At 38.6% G+C, this 19,645-nt stretch overlaps 1 protein-coding gene across 3 annotated transcripts in view; it reads right to left on the bottom strand.

Moving 5' to 3' along the window:
* Positions 1-5,422, bottom strand: part of JPH1 (junctophilin 1) — a 77,163-nt gene extending 71,741 nt beyond the window's left edge. For 2 of the 3 annotated variants that reach the window (XM_070749194.1, XM_070749195.1), the window contains exon 1: positions 4,670-5,422. In XM_070749194.1, the coding sequence (XP_070605295.1) occupies positions 4,670-5,048 (379 nt within the window). In that variant the 5' untranslated portion in view covers positions 5,049-5,422. The remainder of the gene's footprint in view (positions 1-4,669) is intronic. The other variant, XM_070749196.1, reaches the window with a different exon arrangement.
* Positions 5,423-19,645: the final 14,223 nt, after the last annotated feature.

The following is a 19,645-nucleotide window of genomic DNA, read 5'->3' on the forward strand; positions in this document are numbered from 1 at the left end:
AAATATATTAAGAATGTCTTTAAAAAACCTAGAGTAGAGCTCGATATATGAAGATTCAACACATTTTTTAAAAGATCTTAAACATTTTAAAGGAAAGTTTATGAATTACAGGATATATTGAATATGATTTAATTTGAAATCATGTTTACCACAAGGTACATAGCTATAATCACTGGGATCCTGGCTGAAAAATATGTATACAGTATATCTATATTTTCTTGGTCTTCCAATTCAGAAACATTCATCTCTTTGGATATGAATGAAATAATAAAATGGGCTGCAATGGCTCTTAAGTAAATGTGGTAAGTAGTTCGCTACATATGTACACACTCACAAAAAGTACCATCTGGACAGTTATGTACCAGCAAACACTCAGAGAACTGAGCTGTTAAGCTATAAATGGGTCTTTCATCTGAGTAAGAAGTTGTACAGCATTTGATCATCACACAGTTCTGTAAAGAGAGTGCCAAGACAGAATAAGATTTAAAAATATGGGTTTTTTTTCCCTCTAACTAGATTTGGATATAAAGTATTGTGAAATAATCTGCAAAGTACATTTATTGTACATTATTTATGCAATATTAATTGCCCACACAAAATAAATATTCCTATGTTTTATTTAGATACATATTTTTATTTTGTCTTTCCTTAGGTGTGAGATTAATATTTGTAATACACAACATTAATAAAATATCTTTAGGTTAGAATATGTCAAGAATGGTTCTATAGCCTTCCATACATGTTGTCACTGGAAACCAGCCAAACAATGACTAGTGTTCAAACGACACAAATAGAGGGTGCCGTTGAAAGAATTATCTGAACAAGATGTACTCTCGCCTGAAGATGCTTGTTTGATATCCTTACAAATGTTCACTTTGAAGTCAGAAGCAGCTGAAATATTAATTGCAAACAATTCTTCTTCTAGAATAAAGTCACAGGATTAGGACTGGATATCATCATGCTCAAATATGAATTAATTCATAATATCTAAGAGAACATTAAAGCACATGATGTTTAAATTCTGTATATGTAAATGAAGATGAGAATTGTAATCCTTTTCACTAATATTGTCTATGTCAGTGATGGCGAACCTTTTAGACACTGAGTGCTCAAACTGCGTATATGCATGTCCAAACTGAAAGGTGTGCACACATGCGGGATACGCACATGCATAGCCAAGACCCGAAGACCAGCTGACCGGAGGGAGGCAGGGCATCCCAACACTAGCAACATAGCAAGAAGTAAGATTTTTTGGGGGTAAGCTTCTATTTTGTTTGCAGGGAAACGGAAGCCCACGAAAGAAATGCCAGAGAGATCTGACCTTGGCAAATGGTTCATGTGCCAACAGAAGGAGCTCTGTGTGCCACCCCTGGCATGGGTGCCCTCACGGGTCTATGTCCTGCTGGATGAGAACTATTATGGGAAAAGGATTGATACTGTACATTGTGTGTTTTGATTATGTTCTGTGCTCCCACGGTCTTCCTACCATTTCAAATTTTCAGCAAGTTTGGGGCAAGTATTTACAACTGTGTGTTGCTAGCTTCTTCATCCTATCCACTGCTTAATGGTCCTGACTGCTCCTCTTAAACCATAAAGAGGCAGGTGTGAAGGTGAAATTTTTACTTTTCTGCCTAGATAATCCTTATCTCTGACCCTGGTGATGAGGTTGAAATTCACAATCCAGTGCTGTTCTGGGATGGGGAAGCAAATAACCAGAGAATTGCACTCTAACATTTTTATTAATATTACTAATTACCATAATTAATTCCATATAAAATGATGTCCTGTTCATTTAAAGAAACTAATATTAAAATACTGATAAATAACGTAGAATAATGCAGATATATTTATATTCTCCCTGTTAAATGTCATTTAATAGAAAAAGGAGAAAAAAATAAGAAATAGTCCTAAAGATTCCTAATTAAATCCTCCTTGATTCCAATTCCAGATAATGTTAACAATACTGACTGATTTCAATTATTCCCACTACAGCTAGATACCTGGAAGAATGTCATGTATTCAAAATTTCACATGTGTATGGGGAAAAAAAATCTGAACCTATTTTATTTCAGACCTTGCACAGGGCCTAGCACAGCCTGAGGTATAGTGAGAAAAGACTGTAACCTAATTCATATTTCTGGATCTCAGTATCTACATGGAACCATTCAGTAGGATCAGCTTAAGTTTTACAGTCAGATGCCATCAACATGCTTATAAAACCCATATTACTTCTTTCAGCATGGCAGAAAGAGTGAATCAATACAATTAAGAGTACAGTATTGTAATTATACCATATTAAGGCAAGCCTGCTGAAGCTTCACTCCAACTGTTGAGTTGATTGGCTAGAAATATCAAACGTTACATTCCTTTTTATAATTAATTTTAACTCTGGTTGGCTTAATGGCTTCCATTTCTCTTACCCTTACTTTTATATTTTTATTGAAATTGTATTGTTGATGGTTTGCTCGCTACAATTTTTTCAGTACTTAAACTAAAGGTAAACTCATAGTTGACAGGTCTGCTCTGTGTTATCTCATCCTAAAAAAGTTGGCTGGTTGTGTGGACTCTACATCAAAGCTATTTTTATTGAAATCAATATGACTGTCAAAGTATGGTTTGCGTTACTAATTTTCTATCAATAATAGCCAGAGCAGCACGTTTCTCACAAAAAGCAAGCAAAAAAAAAAAATTCCTGACATTCCCTATTAATGGCATTTCATTTTAAATTGGCATATTTCTAAGGAAAATTAAGAACAAAGTTACCAACTTTTGTAATTAACAGTGAGAAAACTTTGAACTTACAGTGCAGCTTAATAAACTTGGAAATTCTTTGGCAGGTGTTCGAGGATGACTTAAATGAAATTCCAAACTGAAATCAGAGTAGCCACATTTAGTTCTACTAATGGAAATACTGCCGAGAGGAGAAAGTGGGATAAAGTACCTTGGAAATTCCTGGTGAATTTCTAGTTTGATGTCAAGCGAATATTTTTGACTCTCAATGGCAAAAAGTATTTTACTGAAATAGTAGTAGATGCTTGGAACAAACTTCCAGCAGACGTGGTTGGTAAATCCACACTAACTGAATTTAAACATGCCTGGGATAAACATATATCCATCCTAAGATAAAATACAGGAAATATTTCTCCCAAAATCTCTCCCAATTCCTAGGAAGTCAGTAAGCGGTGTGCATAAGTGCACCAGCTTGACTTCTGTCCCCTGTCCTTACTGTTTCTTTATTTTTACTTGTTGCATGTATTTGAATATTTAGACATTTGCTTGTACCTTGTGTTTTAATATTATTGACAAAATAAATAAATACACAAACAAACAAACAAATAAATAAGATCCCTGACCAACCAATATTGTTAGTGTGATTATTGAATGAATGCAAATAAATGTTTTAAAGTTAGAATTTAAAAGAATCTTTTAAGTATATTAATTGGATAAACTGTATTGTTATGTTTTTGGCATATGTTGTCTGTGGAGAGGGACGGCATACAAGTCCAAGTAATATTAATAATGATAATAATAATAATAATAATAATAATAATAATAATAATCGTTCACAGAGATCTTTTACCCTTTGGTAGAGGTATTTTGGCATCGTTTGACTTAGAAACCTAGAAACATAGAAGATTAAGGGCAGAAAAAGACCTCACGGTCCATCTAGTCTGCCCTTATACTATTTTTATTTTATTTTTTTATTAGAGATGTCCTATTGGCATAATAATAATAATAATAATAATAATAATAATAATAATAATAATAATAATCTCCATTTGTCAATTGCAAAAGGCCGCTTTACTGGGATTGGCAAACATAATTCGCCGCTACATCACGCAGTCCTAGGTACTTGGGAAGTGCCCGACTGGTGATGAAATACGAAATCCAGCATAGTGATCTCGTTTGCTGTGTTGTACTATAATAATAATAATAATAATAATAATAATAATAATAATAATAATAATAATAATAATCCCTATGTACAATTGGTGGGCCACTGTGTGACACAGAATGCTGGCCTCCATGGGCTTTGGCCCAATTCAGCATGGCTCTTCTTATGTTCTTACGTTATGCCAATAGGATATCGCTAATAAAAAATAAAATAAAAATAGTATAAGGGCAGACTAGACGGACCATGAGGCCTTTTTCTGCCGTCAATCTTCTGTGTTTCTAGGTTTCTAAGTCAAACGGTGCCAAAGTACCTCTACCAAAGGGCAAAAGATCTGTGTGAACGATGCTCAGAACTGTTATTAAAATTATTATTATTATTTTATTTATTATTATTTATTAGATTTGTATGCCGCCCCTCTCCGAAGACTCGGCTTTGCTACCATTGGTGCCCATTTGTGTATTTTCTTCGCAACTGCCTTATAGATTTGACAAGGGAGTGAGTGTGTACAGTATTTCTTTGCGAACTACAGGTCTCTGAGAACTCATTGGAATGCGTTTATTCACAGTAGGCGATGCTTTCTCCCCCCCATAAATAAAATGAAATAAAACTGAAAGCAAAAGAAACCAAACGCATTACCTGCTGAGCGCACCTTCCCGCTCTGGAACCCCGCGGTTGCACACGCCCGTGTGGGAAGAGCAGCGCTTTGCACGGCCCCCAATGTGCCGCCGGCCCCGGGGCGCCCCCTACCGGTCGCTCCTCAGCTCACCCACTCACCTCCGTCCCCGTAGGTCTCGACGCCGTAGCCGTCCTGCAGCCCGTTGCTCCAGGTGCCCTCGTAGCGGGCAGGGCTGGTGAGGCTCTGGCGCACGCCGTAGCGGCCCTTGAAGCCGTGCGACCACTCGCCCCGGTACATCCACTTGCCCTTCGTCTCCACGCCCAGCCCGTGGCGTTTGCCCTGCGCCCAATAGCCGTGGTAGGTGTTGCCGCTGGGCCAGGTGTAAGTGCCCACCACCTCGAAGCCGTGCGCCCACGAGCCCGCGTACTCGCCCTGCCCTTTGGGCCCGGTGCAAATGCCGTGCCCGTGGGCTTTGCCGTCCTCCCAGCCGCCGCAATAGGTGCCGCCATCGTCGAAGTCGAACCTGCCGCCCGTCATTCAGTGGGCAGGGGAGGAGGAGCGGGGCCGCGCCCGGGCCGAGATTTACTCCTTTCGCCACCTCGCGCCTTCGCCGCCGCCGCCACCGCGCGCTGCGCTCCCTTGCCGAGGTGCCCGCGACGAATGCCGCGGCTCCGTCCCGGCTCCGCGGTCTTCGTTCTCGCCGCTGACTCCCGCCCTCGGCTCTGCTCCTCCCCTCCTTGCCCGTCCCCTCCCTTCCGTCCTCAGCCCTCGCCGTCCGGCTCTACCCCGGGCGAAGGAAACGGGCGGGAGGTGGCGGCGAACGAGGCGGAGCCCGCAGGGGCAGGTGCCTCAGGAGGCGTGTGAGGAGGAAAGGCTGGTTCCGGGAAAGCAAAAGCTCGCCAGCCCCGGTCGCCGGGAGTTGCCATCTGGCCTGTGGCTGTGTGTGTTTTGGTGTGTGTGTATATATGTGTGTTGGTGTGTGTGTGTGTGAAACAGAAGGGGGCGAAGTCGTATTTCCGGCAGTCGAGTTTACAGCAGTTTACTTTAAGTTTGTATCTGTTGTGTGCTCGTGTGTTGTGGTTGAAGCTCCCCCCCCCGTGGACCGGCCCCCTCGTGGGTATCAAGGGTGACCTAAGTATTGCCCACAAGATCATATGCTGCAATGTCCTGCCTGTCAACGACTAGATTATTATTATTATTATTATTATTATTATTATTATTATTATTATTATTATTATTATTTATTGGATTTGTATGCCGCCCCTCTCCGCAGACTCGGGGCGGCTTCAACCACAACAACACAAGAGCACACAGCAGATACAAGCTTAATATTAACAGCTCCAAATTGGACTGTAAAAAATACGATTTTAGTAATCCAGTTGTCGAAGCATGGAACTCATTACCAGACTCTAGTATCTTCCCCTAACCCACAACATTTTACCCTCAGACTATCCACAGTTGACCTCTCCAGATTCCTAAGAGGTCAGTAAGGGCGTGCATAAGTGCACTAGTGTGCCTCCCGTCCCCTGTCCTATTGTCTTTCCTATATCTCATATATCATATCTACTATTCTTCTATTCTAATCTTCTTATACTACTCTATATTATCCTTCTATTCTCTATTTGATATACAGTAATACCTCATGATACAAACTTAATTGGTGCAAGGAGGAGGTTCGTAAGACGAAAGGTTCGTAAGACGAAACATTGTTTCCTATAGGAAACAATGTAAAGTCAATTAATCCGTGCAACCAAAAAACCCCCCGCAAAAAAACGGCTTTCGGCCCGCACGGCTGTTTTAAAAGGTTCGGGGTTCGGGGGGGTGCTGGCAAGCCCCCCAGGCCAGCTGCGACCTTTTAAAACACCCGCGCCGCTTCGCAGCTGTCTCCTGAAGCCGAACGCTAAAGCCGAACTTCCGCGTTCGGCTTCGGGAGACAGCTGGGAAGCGGCGCGGGTGTTTTAAAAGGTCGCAGCCGGCCTGGGGGGCTTCCCAGCAACCTCCCGCCTCTTCTTACGAACTTTGTTCGAGTTACGAACCGGTGTTCGGGAGGCTTCTGGGAAGCCCCGCCGCCCGGCTGTCACCTTTTAAAACAGCCACGCGGCTTCCCAGCAGTCTCCGAACGCTGGTTCGTAACTCGAAAAAAGTTCGTAAGAAGAGGCAAAATTTTTCTGAACTCCGGGTTCGTATCACGAGTTGTTCGTAAGACGAGGGGTTCGTATCTTGAGGTACCACTGTATTCTATTCCTAAATTTTCACTTCTATTCTTTCTCTAATATATTTTACTCGAGTATAACTTCTATAACCTTCATTGTGTATTGTTGTGTATTGGACAAAACCAACCAACCAATCAATCAGTCTATCTATCTATCTATCTATCTATCTATCTATCTATCTATCTATCTATCTATCTATCTATCTATCTATCTATCTATCTACCTACCTACCTACCTATTTAGTCATGTACATATTGGTAGTATACAAAGATATATATTTTATTTTTATTTTATTAATTGGATTTGTATGCTGCCCCTCTCCGAGGACTCGGGATGGCTCACAACATATATTAAAACATCTAATCCAATTAATATAATTAAAAAAACTTAAAAATCCTAAAATAATTTAAGACATTCATTATCATTCACTCGATTAAGTACACTAAAAAACACTCTTTGGTCAGAGGGAAGATCTAATGACCCCAGGCCTGGCGACACAAAGATGAGTCTTTAAACTTTTTCGGAAGGCAAGGAGGGTGGGGGCAGTGCAAATCTCTGGGGGGAGCTGATTCCAAAGGGCCGGGCCCCCACAAAGAAGGCTCTTCCCTAAGTCCCACCAACCGACATGGTCTGGCTGATGGGACCCTGAGGAGACCAATTCTTTGGGACCTGACCGGACATTGATATTCGTGCAGCAGAAGGCGGTCTCGGAGGTAATCTGATCCTATGCCATGTAGGACTTTATAGGTCACAACCAACATTGTCGTTGTGAAACCAATCGGCAGCCAATGCAGTCCATGTAGTGATGGTGAGATATTGGGCATGCCTTAGAAGGCCTATAACTGCTCGCGCAGCTGCATTTTGTACAATTTGAAATTTCCGAACACTCTTCAAAGGTAGCCCCATGTAGAGAGCATTGCAGTAGTCGAACCTTGAGGTGATAAGGGCATGAGTGACCGTGAGCTCCCTGTCCAAATAGGGCCGCAACTGGTCCACCAGGCAGACCTGGGCAATACAAATATACTGTATACATGATACTAGTAAAAGATAAACATTAGGACAGGGGACGGAAGGCACTCTGATGTACTTATGCATGCCCCTTATTGACTTTTTAGGAAGTCACATTGGATAATCTAAGGGTAAAGTTTTTTGGGGGGGGGGTTAGGTGATGATACCGCAGAGTCTGGTAGTGAGTTCCGTGCATCAACTACTCGGTTACTAAAGTTGTATTTCCTGCAGTCGAGTTTGGAGCGGTTTACTTTAAGTGTGTATCTGTTGTGTGCTCATGTGTTGTTGTGGTTCAAGCTGTAAGTAATCATTGACAGGAAGAATATTGTAGCAGATGATTTTATGAGTGCCCTGAGTTAGGAAATGTTTGGAGAACCTCTTAGGTTTCTTTCTCTGATCACGAGCAGAGCTCATTCCCTTCTTTGAACAAGTCTTCCTTTATGTGTGTGTGCGTGCGTTCTTTAGTTATTTCCAAAATTACGGTTTATAAGACTGAATTGCTTACCTACCTTTATAATATTTTACTGAGGATAAAATATGAAGAACTCCTATGCTGCCACAACATATGTAGCTGTAAGAAATAAAGCTGTGAGCATTGTCTCAGTCCAAATTATACTTTTAGCAGAAAAAAGGGTGTGATAAATAGCAACAGGGTGGCTTCCATCAAATCTAAAAGACAATAGAAATAAAGAGGGACGACAGAATTCTATATGTACAAGGCCTTTACTCCAATGGGTATATGGCTTTTGGCCAACAAAAAATAAACAACTTGTCTTTCCCAGGGGTACTTCCTTCCTGGAATGTAAAGTTTTCTGCAGAAGTCAGAGAAAACACAGCTTTGAAGTGGAATTTCTGCAGATGAGAAGGGTTGTCTAGTTAGAGCATTTAGTTACGGTATATAAAACAACAGAAGAATGTGATAGAGCCAATGACACTAGGAAAAGAAAACTAGGAAGCAAGTTTGACAGGCAAGGAGAAAAATAGAAATAAATACTACAGGAAGGGGGCCTTGGAGAAACAATAGAAAGACATGTACGTTGTCATAGGAACCAGCAGGACTGAGCGTTTGGAGCGGGATGGCAAATACATGACAGATCCATAAGTGGAGTGACAATCAGATGGAATGTCCATCTGCCATCCCCAAGGAGGAATCATGGGGTCCAGGGTGGAACTACAGCACGTAGAATGGAATAACAGCTGTATCTGTTGAGGCAGATACTGGAGAATAACAATGAGAGCTGATGCTTGCCTTGCCAGCAGAGTGAGTTGTCAGAAAATCCTCCGTTCCAATCTTAGCTCGTTTGTGAAGTTAAAGATAATCCCGAGAATACAGTATTTAGTTACATTTGTTCTGACTACTTTTACAGAGGAATAAAAATGGTATATTTTCAGTGGGCACATAATTTGCTTTATCTTGGAGGTACTCTACTTTTTAAATGACATATATGACACAATCACTCACCCACACATATGCAAGTTTGAACTCTGGAAATATCCTCTATAAGCATCTACAGGTAGTCCTCCACTTATGACCACAACCAAAGCCCAAATTTCTATTGCGAAGCAAAACATTTGTTAAGTGAATTTGTCCCGTTTTATCTTTCTTACCCCTGTCAAGTGAATCACTACAGTTGTTAAGTTAATAGCAAGGTTGTGAAATGAATTTGTCTTCTTCATTGACTTTGCTTCTCAAAGTCAGTTCTCAAAAGGGGATGACATGACCCCAGGGTACTATAACTATCATAAACATGAGTCAGTTGCCAAGTCTCTAAATTTTACTCATGTGACCATTGGGATGCTGCAATGGCCATAAGTTTGCAAAATGGTGATAAGTCACCTTTCTTAATGACATTATAACTTTGAAGAGTCATTGGTTCTCGACCTGGGGGTAGGGACCTCTTTGGAGGTCAAATGACAGTTTCACAGGGGTTGCTTAAGATATGGAAAAAGATAAATTTCCCATGGTGTTAGGAACTAAAGCTTCCATTCTGGCACCTTTACAATCTGACCAATCAGGTGTCAACAGTGGGGATGTCCCTCTGACCTTCAAGCCAATCAGCTTAAAACTCTGTTGGGAGAATTGGCCCTAGACTTATGGTTGGAGGTCACCACAACATGAGGAACTGTATTAAGGAGCTGCGGCATTAGAAAGGTTGAGAACTACCGCATTAAATGAACTGTTGTAAGTCGAGGACTACATGTATTTCTAATAGGCATAATATTCACTGGAATTTTCTGAATAAATAATATCACAGGAATTAAACTGGGATGATATATCCAAACAGTAGTGCAATCCTTGGTTTTCTTGAAGGTGCATTTTGAGCCAATGCTGATATATGTATTTATTGGTTATTTTATGTATGTCATAGTTTTCCACAGCTGACAATAAATAGGATGAATAACTTACTAGAGGAGGCTGAAATGAGATGCCTAAAATAGAAGACTTCAAACTCATTATTTGGATTCAGAAGTTATGGTAATGCGCTAATGGTAATTCTTTTTATAAAAACTTTAAAAAGAAGGAATTGATTGGTAGGAAAAATTATCACATTTTTCAGATGCATAAGAATATATATTAAGTCTAATGCAACTATTTCCACAGTGCTGATGTTTAATTTTATCCAGTCCTTATTTACATTAAATTGCCTATGCTTGTTTTTCAGCGGTTCTTATCACTTCTGTGTTCCAGTGGGTGTATTATATGAATGCCCAGTTTATTTTTATGCAGTTCAAGCAATGACTTTATTTATTTATTTATTCTCACAAGAATCCTGTGAGGTGAGTGCGAATAAGCGATAGGAACTAATTCAAAATTACTCAGCAAATATTACAATTTAATTGGTATAGGAATATGATTGACAATTCCAGTCTCTCCAGCTATTGCTGAAAGATAGCTCCCAGCATTCTTGCCATTAGCCACAATTTTTTAAGGAACGCTGGGAGTATAATTTAGCAACATCTGTGTATCATCAGTTTTCTATTCCTGTTATAACTAGCAACATGGCTTCATGGTGGTTCTTTCTTGGCACCATATGTTTCTCCAGTTAAAGTGTAAAAACTCCCCACCTTCTCTTTTCACAGTATTATGTCTCCCTTCAGTCTTGTCCTGAAAGCTAAACATGTGCAAAGGTGCTTTTTCCAGAAGCAAGTGGACTTTCTGGTTTTTTTCTTTGAAGACGTTTCGCTTCTCATCCAAGAAGCAAAACTTCAAAGGAAAATCATAAAGTCTAGTTGCCTCTTGAAACATGTACCTTTGGGACAACCATGACCTGGTTGACTGAGAATCTACATAGACATTTAAACATGCCAAACTTCTTAATTGTTTCTTGCAGAGCCTTGTTCAGAAGTGGACGTAGTATTCCAAGTATGGTGTAATTTCTGCTGAGTACTGGGAAATTATTATCTGCCATAATCTAAATAACACGCTTCTGTTAATGTAAATTGCTTTATATGTTTTGTCTTAAAACAAAACCAGGTGGGAACTATTGTTTTCAACATCATAAGGCTTGAACATGGAAAGCCCTGAAACTTAGAAATTATTATGCTGCTTGTAACCAAATATGACAATCCCACATATTCCAACAATCTACTATGAACTGTAGCTTTCTTGTATAAAATGAATACCTGTCTGTCTGTCTGTGCCTGCCTGCCTCTCTCTCTCCTATCTATCTGTCTGTCTGTCTGTCTGTCTGTCTGTCTGTCTGTCTGTCTGTCTGTCTGTCTGTCTGTCTGTCTGTCTATCTATCTATCTATCTATCTATCTATCTATCTATCTATCTATCTATCTTATGTCTGTCTGTCTATCCATCCATCCACATATCCATCCATCCAAATTCTGATAGCAATACAGGGCTGCAGAGATTTTGCCATATTTGGAGCATCTTGTGAACTTGCATTCTGTGAAACTAGCATGCTGATGCTTGCTTTATACAGTCTGCTACATTTGCTAGCCAGCCAAGATGTGGTAGGTGATGATAAGCCAACCCAGCTTTGAACTTGTATGAACCAATACATGAGATTAACTGTGTTTTATAGGAACAGGCTGGCAGAGGAATACCTATAGGTATGACATGCCTAAATATAAGAGTGGCATTACTGTATACAGTTATTGCCACATCAGGTTGAACTTCATTGTAATCAGGATACTTAAAAAAAAAAAGCCCGATGCATGCAAGCCGTATTTCTTTGAGTAAACTGTACATTTTATTTCATTCTCTCCTGTGGGCTGTGAGTGTTGAAAGACGAAGGGGAAGGCAATTTGCTTCTGCTGCCAAGAGAGCAGAGGCAAGCAACCTGCTGCCCCAGAATAGCAACAGCCATAAATATGGTCATGCTACTCCTCCACTTGGAGATCCAGATCACATTCTCAGTACCCAGTGGGGCCATTGGCTGCCAGGCATGCAAAGGCTTTGATAAAACAGTTGCAAATGGAGCTGTGGTTAAGAGAAGCTTAACTGCCCTCCCAGCCAAGTTGACATCAAGCAGAACAGGAGGTTGATGCCTCTGGAGCACAAAATGCCGTGGGCTGCTTGGTGCTAGATATTATGGGAGCAGCTGACTCAGGGTTTCGGGAACAGAGTATCTTTGATATGAGAGTTGGCTGTTATTTGTGTTCTTGACAGCAATGTGTCTCTCCTTGCATAATGCAAAATGGAAGAGCAAGACTATGGTATTTCTAAGTTAGAATTCCTTTCAAGATTATATAAAACAGACTTCGGAGAAGGGGAATTCTACCATACTGTGCCACAAAAATCCGGGCGAACATTAGTTAATTGTCTTGCTGTTATTTAGAAATTGTCTGGATTTCCCCCCCCCAGCTAATAGGCAGCAGATCTATTGATAATAATGACCTGCAAATACGTAATGGATCAGTTAAAATTTTATTGTAGGCATTGCAATTGTCTTTCTGATTAATTTAAACTTTTTCTTTAAAAAAGAAATTAATAACAAGTGTCCATATTTTGGCCTGGTTTCAAATTGCTCACAAATGCTCATTCACAAATCCTAAGAAGAAACACACACATATACGCATGCACCTGACAGTGTGTGTTTGTATTTGTAAGAACAAAATAATGTTCCTTTTTTAACAATCATCATTAAAAATATTAACTCGTCCTTGATTTTATTTTTCCTAAAATAAAGTACATTATCTGAACTTTCTGCCTAGAACTAAGCTATTTTTTACTTAGATAAAATTGAATCTATACTATACATAATTAGTCAATCAAATTAAAATAATTACACTGAATTTTTGAATTTTCAATTAAAAGGGCCCTTTTGTCCTAACAAGAAGTAGGAATTGTCTTTTTAGCCAGAGAAATGATTTTTTTTCCCTGCAGGATTTCCAGGGAGACTGTGAGCCAGTACAAAGAGGCATTCTTAAGTTCTGACTCCATCTACTTTAGCCCTGCTCCAGCCCTGTTTAGGGATGGCATTGTTCAAGTCCAAACATTTTGGAAGGCATTCCAAATACTCCGGTGTAGTTGCTGCCAGGGGAGATATTTGGGTTAGCTAGTGAAGAGTGACTTCAGAGCATTCTGCGAGCAGGGCCCTTTCCTCCCATGTTCTGACTTTTCATTTAAGAGGTGCTATTTTTGGACAGGATACTTATCCACTGGGCAAACTTTTATTTTTTCCCAACTGAAAAATGAGAACACAAGGATCAGAGATGTTGTTTCACCTTTCTTAAAACTTATTACGATCACATTGTGGAATGGTCTCTGTTTAAAAATCCATTCAGTTCTTTTGCAGGACAATGGTGGTAAATTGAGCCTCTTTTAATAGCTTTCAACAATCTTAGGTCTAAAGAAACAGTTTTTAAATTTGTCTGCAACTTAAAACCAAGTTTGAGTTACCTAAGAACACTTGGTAAAATGATAATCTGCATTAGTCATCGGTGGGTTGAAGCATGGTATGTGAAAAATATTTCTCCCAATTCATTCCTGGGTAGAAGGGGGCTTTTAAAAAAAGCATTGTGAATTCTTTGATGTCCCACCACATAATTTTTGTTTAAATTTAAAGTAACTTACATAATCATGGCTACCATGTGTATATTGATACACATATTCAGCAATTTTGCTTTCAAATATTTTAAAGCTTTAGTATATATGTGGAAAAACTATTGCTTTGTGGTGAAAGTTTGTTTCTCCCTGTGTTATATAATGATAAACAGGTTCTGGGAGAGGAGTATAAAACTTGATCTTAAAGAGAAAGGGAACATTTTTATTTTATGCATTATTATGTCTAATTTGGGGAGAATCTTGGTTTATAATTCGGATACATAATTAAAAATCATCCATGACCACAAATATCCCTAAAGCAGCTAAAACACGATAGATAGATTTATGAGACAAAATACAAGCTGTTAATATGTAAAGGAGGGTTACTTTATCCCACCACAGAATTCGTACTGAGGCAATGCCTTTATAAAGGGTTTTTAATGGGAAGATTATAAGTGTCCATCATTTTTCATCATGCAATATTATTAAAGAGAACAAGAGAGACAAAAACAGTGAGAAGTAAACTTGGTAGATAGATTGCCAAGTAGACTGGCAGAGTTTGCAGCCATAGCTGGAGTACATAAAGTTTCCATTATCATATAAATCAGATTTTGTGTTCTGTAAAGATAGGGCAAGGTTACACCAAGAAAGTAACTAAAATTTGGCCTCGTTTTTGGAAACATGCTAAGTACTTCTGTTGGCTTAATTCTCTTTCCAGAAAAATCGATGCAGTTTATTGAAAATTAGCTTTGGCTGGATTGCTTGTCCTCCAGTTCCCTCTAGTTGCCGTGTTCATGGTTGACTGCTACTGATTTTGCAGCCAAACCAGTATCACCCATGCATGACAAGGAAGCAAACAAAATAACCAGCAACATTATGAAAGGAACCCAGGGAGGCAGGGAATCTGTAGTAATGCAATCAGAACCTGTGACTGCAATGCCCATTTTTCTACTACTTCAAATCTCATTTTTTTCCTACCCCTGCTGATAATTCTTTTTTGTTCCCCAGCTGTTTTATCTCTGCTAGCAAATACAATCACAGCTGAACATTTGAAAGAACATGAAGAAAATCAATAGCTGAAGGGGAGCAGAGACACACGCATATCATAGGAAATTAGGAGAGCCAGTATGCAGTTGTCACATCTTTGAAAGGCTAAAAAATTATATTCTGGAAATGAAATATGCCAGGACAATATATTTGATGCATGAAATTTATGTAGAAAGGAAAGGAAGATAAAATACATAATTTTGCTGGAACGGGATTCTTAACTGCTAAAGGGATATCATACAGTTGGTAAAAGTTTTTACTGCTGTTAAATTATTATCAGGAGTAGCAGAAAAATCCCTCTATGTTCTTCGTAAACTTCTCTCTATATATTTTATTCAGTTTCCATAGTTCACAACCATTTGTACAAGCAAAAATGGCAGTTTAACATTGGTGGGACTTACATTTACGTGATATTATTTTTAATTTTGTTTCATCCAACAATATACTGTATTTTTCAGAGTATAAGATGCACTTTACTTTTGGGGAAGGAAAATAGGGGAAAAATCTACCTATCAGATATTCATCTGGATAGTGTCTTTAGTCTGGTCAGCTTCAGCACATCATTTTATCCCCTAATTAGGGCTGAAAAAAACCTTTTAGGGAGGAAATAGCAATGAAAAACAAGCCTGCAAAGACTTAGGGCTGGAAATAAACTTCAGAATAGCAATGAAAAAATTCTGCAAGCCAGGAAGATCGTTAGCATCTGGTCAGGGCTGGGAAAAAATCTTCAAAAATGTTACATTCAAACTATAAGATGCACCCAAATTTTCAGCCTCTTTTTTTTTGAGGAGGGGGGGGAAGGTGAGTCTTATACTCCAAAAAGTACAGAGTATAAGAAATTCATCCAGAATCTAAAACATGGCTTTATAATAAATATTAGGGTTAAATCAAATGGAAACAAAATTAAAGCATTTTATATACTGAAAGTATTCAATATTATATACTTAAATACTTTTATTCCAAGTATTCCAACAGTAGGTTTGAAAAAAAATCTGCTTCTATTTCTCTCCTTTTTTAATTAAAAAAATGACCCACATTTTGTACTAGTAATCAGATATGAATCTCAACCCACAGAGGCAACAGATCAGAATCTGAGATGTTCCAGTTTTACGTGTCTCTCTCATATTGCCGACACAACAAAACCTTATGTGACTTGTAGAGATTACAAAGCAAATGAGTAAAGGCTTTGTAACAATGTTGAACCATTGCCTAGTTCTAGTCATAAAGCTTGTGAACCCATGACTAATTATCATGGAATGCAATGGATATGCTCATTTAGATTACTTGCAGTAGTAATAGGCAGACTTTTATGGGTTGGAGAGAAAGGGCAGAAATCAGTTAATGGATAAATCCTAATATTCCTTTTTCACGTTTATTGGTTGAATTCAGCAGCCAGTTGGGAGGTTCTTAAAGTAAAGAAAAATTCTTTGATCTATGGTAGACTTCAGGAAAATGGCCAAGTTTCCTTCTCTCTCTTTCACTCTTTCTCTTTCTCTCTCCTTTTTTTTCTCTCTCTCTCTGCAATGAACATGTCTAATATGATCCTTACTACTGTTATTTCCCCTACAACATCCCTATGAGAAGTGTTATTTATTTATTTATTTATTTATTTATTTATTTACTTACTTACTTACTTACTTACTTACTTACTTACTTACTTACTTACTTACTTACTTACTTACTTATTGGACTTTTATGCCGCCCCTCTCGGTTAGACAGAGAGTGATTAGTTCAGTGACATCCAGCTAGCTTGCATGTTTAAGGCAGGATTAGAACTCATAATCTCTTGGTTTCCAGGTCTGGTGCCTTAACCACTGGACAAAACTGACTCTAAGTGGCGTGCAATTTTCTAGTCCAGAAGCAGTGAAGCATGCTTTATAACAGAAGAGAGATTTAGAAGAATTACATACCCTCTGCATTATAGTAATAGGCAAAACCTAAAACCTAGCTAGCTACATGCTACCAGGAAAGTCCAAGACCTAGAGCATATAGTCACACTGACCTCAAATTAGCAGTCTCTTAGATAAACAACAGGGAGGGTGAAAGTCAAGAGACAGAGTTTAACCCTTAACTATTTACTACTACTAAGTACTGCCCTCTTGTGGTCAGTTAGTGCAACATACTCAAAAATCAGTGCCATTGAATTTGTACCTCCAGTATACAGTAGTATAAGTTCAGTTTCTTAGTCTAATCTACAGTGCTCAAATTTCTTGATGGCCTTATCTAGAAGCCATGAAAAAATGTCTGGGGCTTGCCTGTATGACTATCACCTTTTCTTTGGTTTACAGAGAACTGGTATTGATGGTGGTTTTCAGTTCAGTCCCATAGTGTCATCCCCAAACCCCCAACAATTTACCCTTAGATTATCTATGGTTGACCTATCCAGATTTCTAAGAGGTCAGTAAGGGGCGAGTACAAGTGCACTAGAGTGCCTTCTGTCCCCTGTCCTATTGCTCTCCTATATCTCCTATTCCTTTCTTCTATTCCTATATCTCTTCTTCAATTCTTTCATTGATATGTTCTATTACTATATCTTCTTTTCTATTCTTTCTTAGATTTGTGGTTAGCTCTGACCCTGTTCCTGCCCCAAGGACTGTGGATGTGGGGGAGGGATCCACATGCTGCAGGCCTGTTTTGCCCCTGGTGGAATCTGATGATGAAGGCTCCCCTGACCAAGAAGACATGAGTGACAGGGAGGAGGAGAGTGGGGCAGACAGCTCAGAAGGAGATCAATTATCTAGCTCCTCCTTGGATTCAGAACAAGAGTTAATGATACAGCCACGCGGAGAGTGATGCATAGGCAACAACAACTGAGAGATTATTATCAAAGAAAATGAGGCCACCTGTGGTTGGGTGGGGCTGTGGTAATTAGTGAGACTGCTATAAATAGCAGCCTGTGGGTTTGGCCATTGTGGAGGATTATCTGATCGTTGTGTTTCGTGACTGCTTTACTGACTTTGACTTTTTGTGTGCTGCTTTTTCCCAGCTTTGAAACTAAACCAGAGCAAAGTGTGTTTCACTTTGTGAAAGAAGAAGGACTGTGAATTGCCTCACAGCTGCAAGCTAAGTATCACAGAACTGATAAGGGACTTGTACCAATTACCAGTTTGTTTGGAGACGAGTGCTCTTTGCTATACCAAAAGAGGGCTTGGTTTAAGTGAATTTTCATTATAAAGAACATTGTTTTGAATTTTCAAACGTGTGTGTGTCTGAAATTTGTACCTGTGAATTTTTGGGAGGATTCTACCAGAGAGCCCGACAGAACAATTGTGTATTGGACAAAATAAATAAATAAAATAAAAAAATAAAAATAAAATAAAATAAATATAGACTGCTCATTTCCATTTTTTCCCTTTATACTGTAATAAACAGCCACAAATACCAGACGTTTATTCCCAAGTACTGTAGTAACTTTTTCTCCCTCTAGGATATTCCTGACATATACATGAAGAAAAGATAGTTAAGTCTGAGGCACAGTTTGCTTTTATTCATTTATCAGTTTGCTTTTATTCATTTATCCTCAGCAGTCTTGCTCTAAAGAGTTTACATACATACATACATACATACATACATACATACATACATACATACTAAACTATATTCAAAGCAGCATGAAGCTAACAACTTCAGCCTGATGATGGTGAATGTGATTTCACCGAAACGTCACATAGACACTCAAAATATTACACGGGGTAAAACCCCAACTCAGAATAATCTACATACATATACCCATGAAAATCTACGAAAACAAATATATATATATATATATATATATATACACACAAATATTTTGAATATATAACAAAATATGTCTGACTGAGTACTTAGTTATATCTGTACTGGAAACAATTTTTAAAACAACAATTTTTAAAATAACAACAACAATGCTTAATTCAGTCTAAATATCTGGCTGTCTATGATACCAACCATAATAAGTACCCACTACATAAATTCCCACACTTAACAATTTCTATAAAAAAGACAAAAAGTTTGGATAGTGGGTTTAGCAATACCTCGAGATAGCAGAATAGAAATGAAAGGTAATTAAACATGAAGACCTTCAAATAGAAATAGAAAGTCTGCAGCAAAAGAAAGCAAAGATAATTCCAATTGTAATAGGTACCTTTGGTGTAATCTCAAAGCAATTGGAGCATCATTATATCAATAGTGTTCACTTGAACACTCTCAATATTGACAAAGTTACCATTGGTCAATTGCAAAAGGCAGTTTTACTTGAAACAGCTTACTCCCTGCTTTAACACCATCAAAAACATCTGCTTATCCCAGGTCCTTAGGAAGAACACAGTAGGTGGACAAAAATACCAAATCCAGTCAAAACATCTAGCTGACTGCGCAAGCAGCCACAGTAAGAAGAAAATATAAACTCAATATAACTTTTTACTTGAGGAAGTACATCCTCATTATTTCTAGAACTATGGAGACCTCTTGTGGTCATTCAGAGTTAAGTAACTGTTAAAAAATTTTCAAGTGTAAATTAGTGATTAGTGGTGTAAATTAGTGATACTTTTCCAGAAACATTTATTTTGCTGGGCTCATTTATTGACAAAATCCCCTTATTTTTAAGTTACTCCTTTCATTAATTAGTTAATGAAATTTTCTGTAATCGAATCACTCTATAAAAAATGCAATTTTCTAAGCAATGTTACCCACATTAATCATATTTTTCAATCTTTGTTATAAATTATCTTAAGGAAGACTGGTAGTTCTAGTATAAAATATCTAACCATCATTTGGATCTTTACATGGTTAATTTTTACTTTTTGGAAACTGCAGTTTATATAGTCCAGATCTTAACCTAAATTCAAAAACTATTTGTCGTTTCCATGATACTATTAGCAGTCTGTAT

The sequence above is a fragment of the Erythrolamprus reginae genome, chromosome 3 (assembly GCF_031021105.1).
Source record: "Erythrolamprus reginae isolate rEryReg1 chromosome 3, rEryReg1.hap1, whole genome shotgun sequence".
Classification (NCBI taxonomy): Eukaryota; Metazoa; Chordata; class Lepidosauria; order Squamata; family Dipsadidae; genus Erythrolamprus; species Erythrolamprus reginae.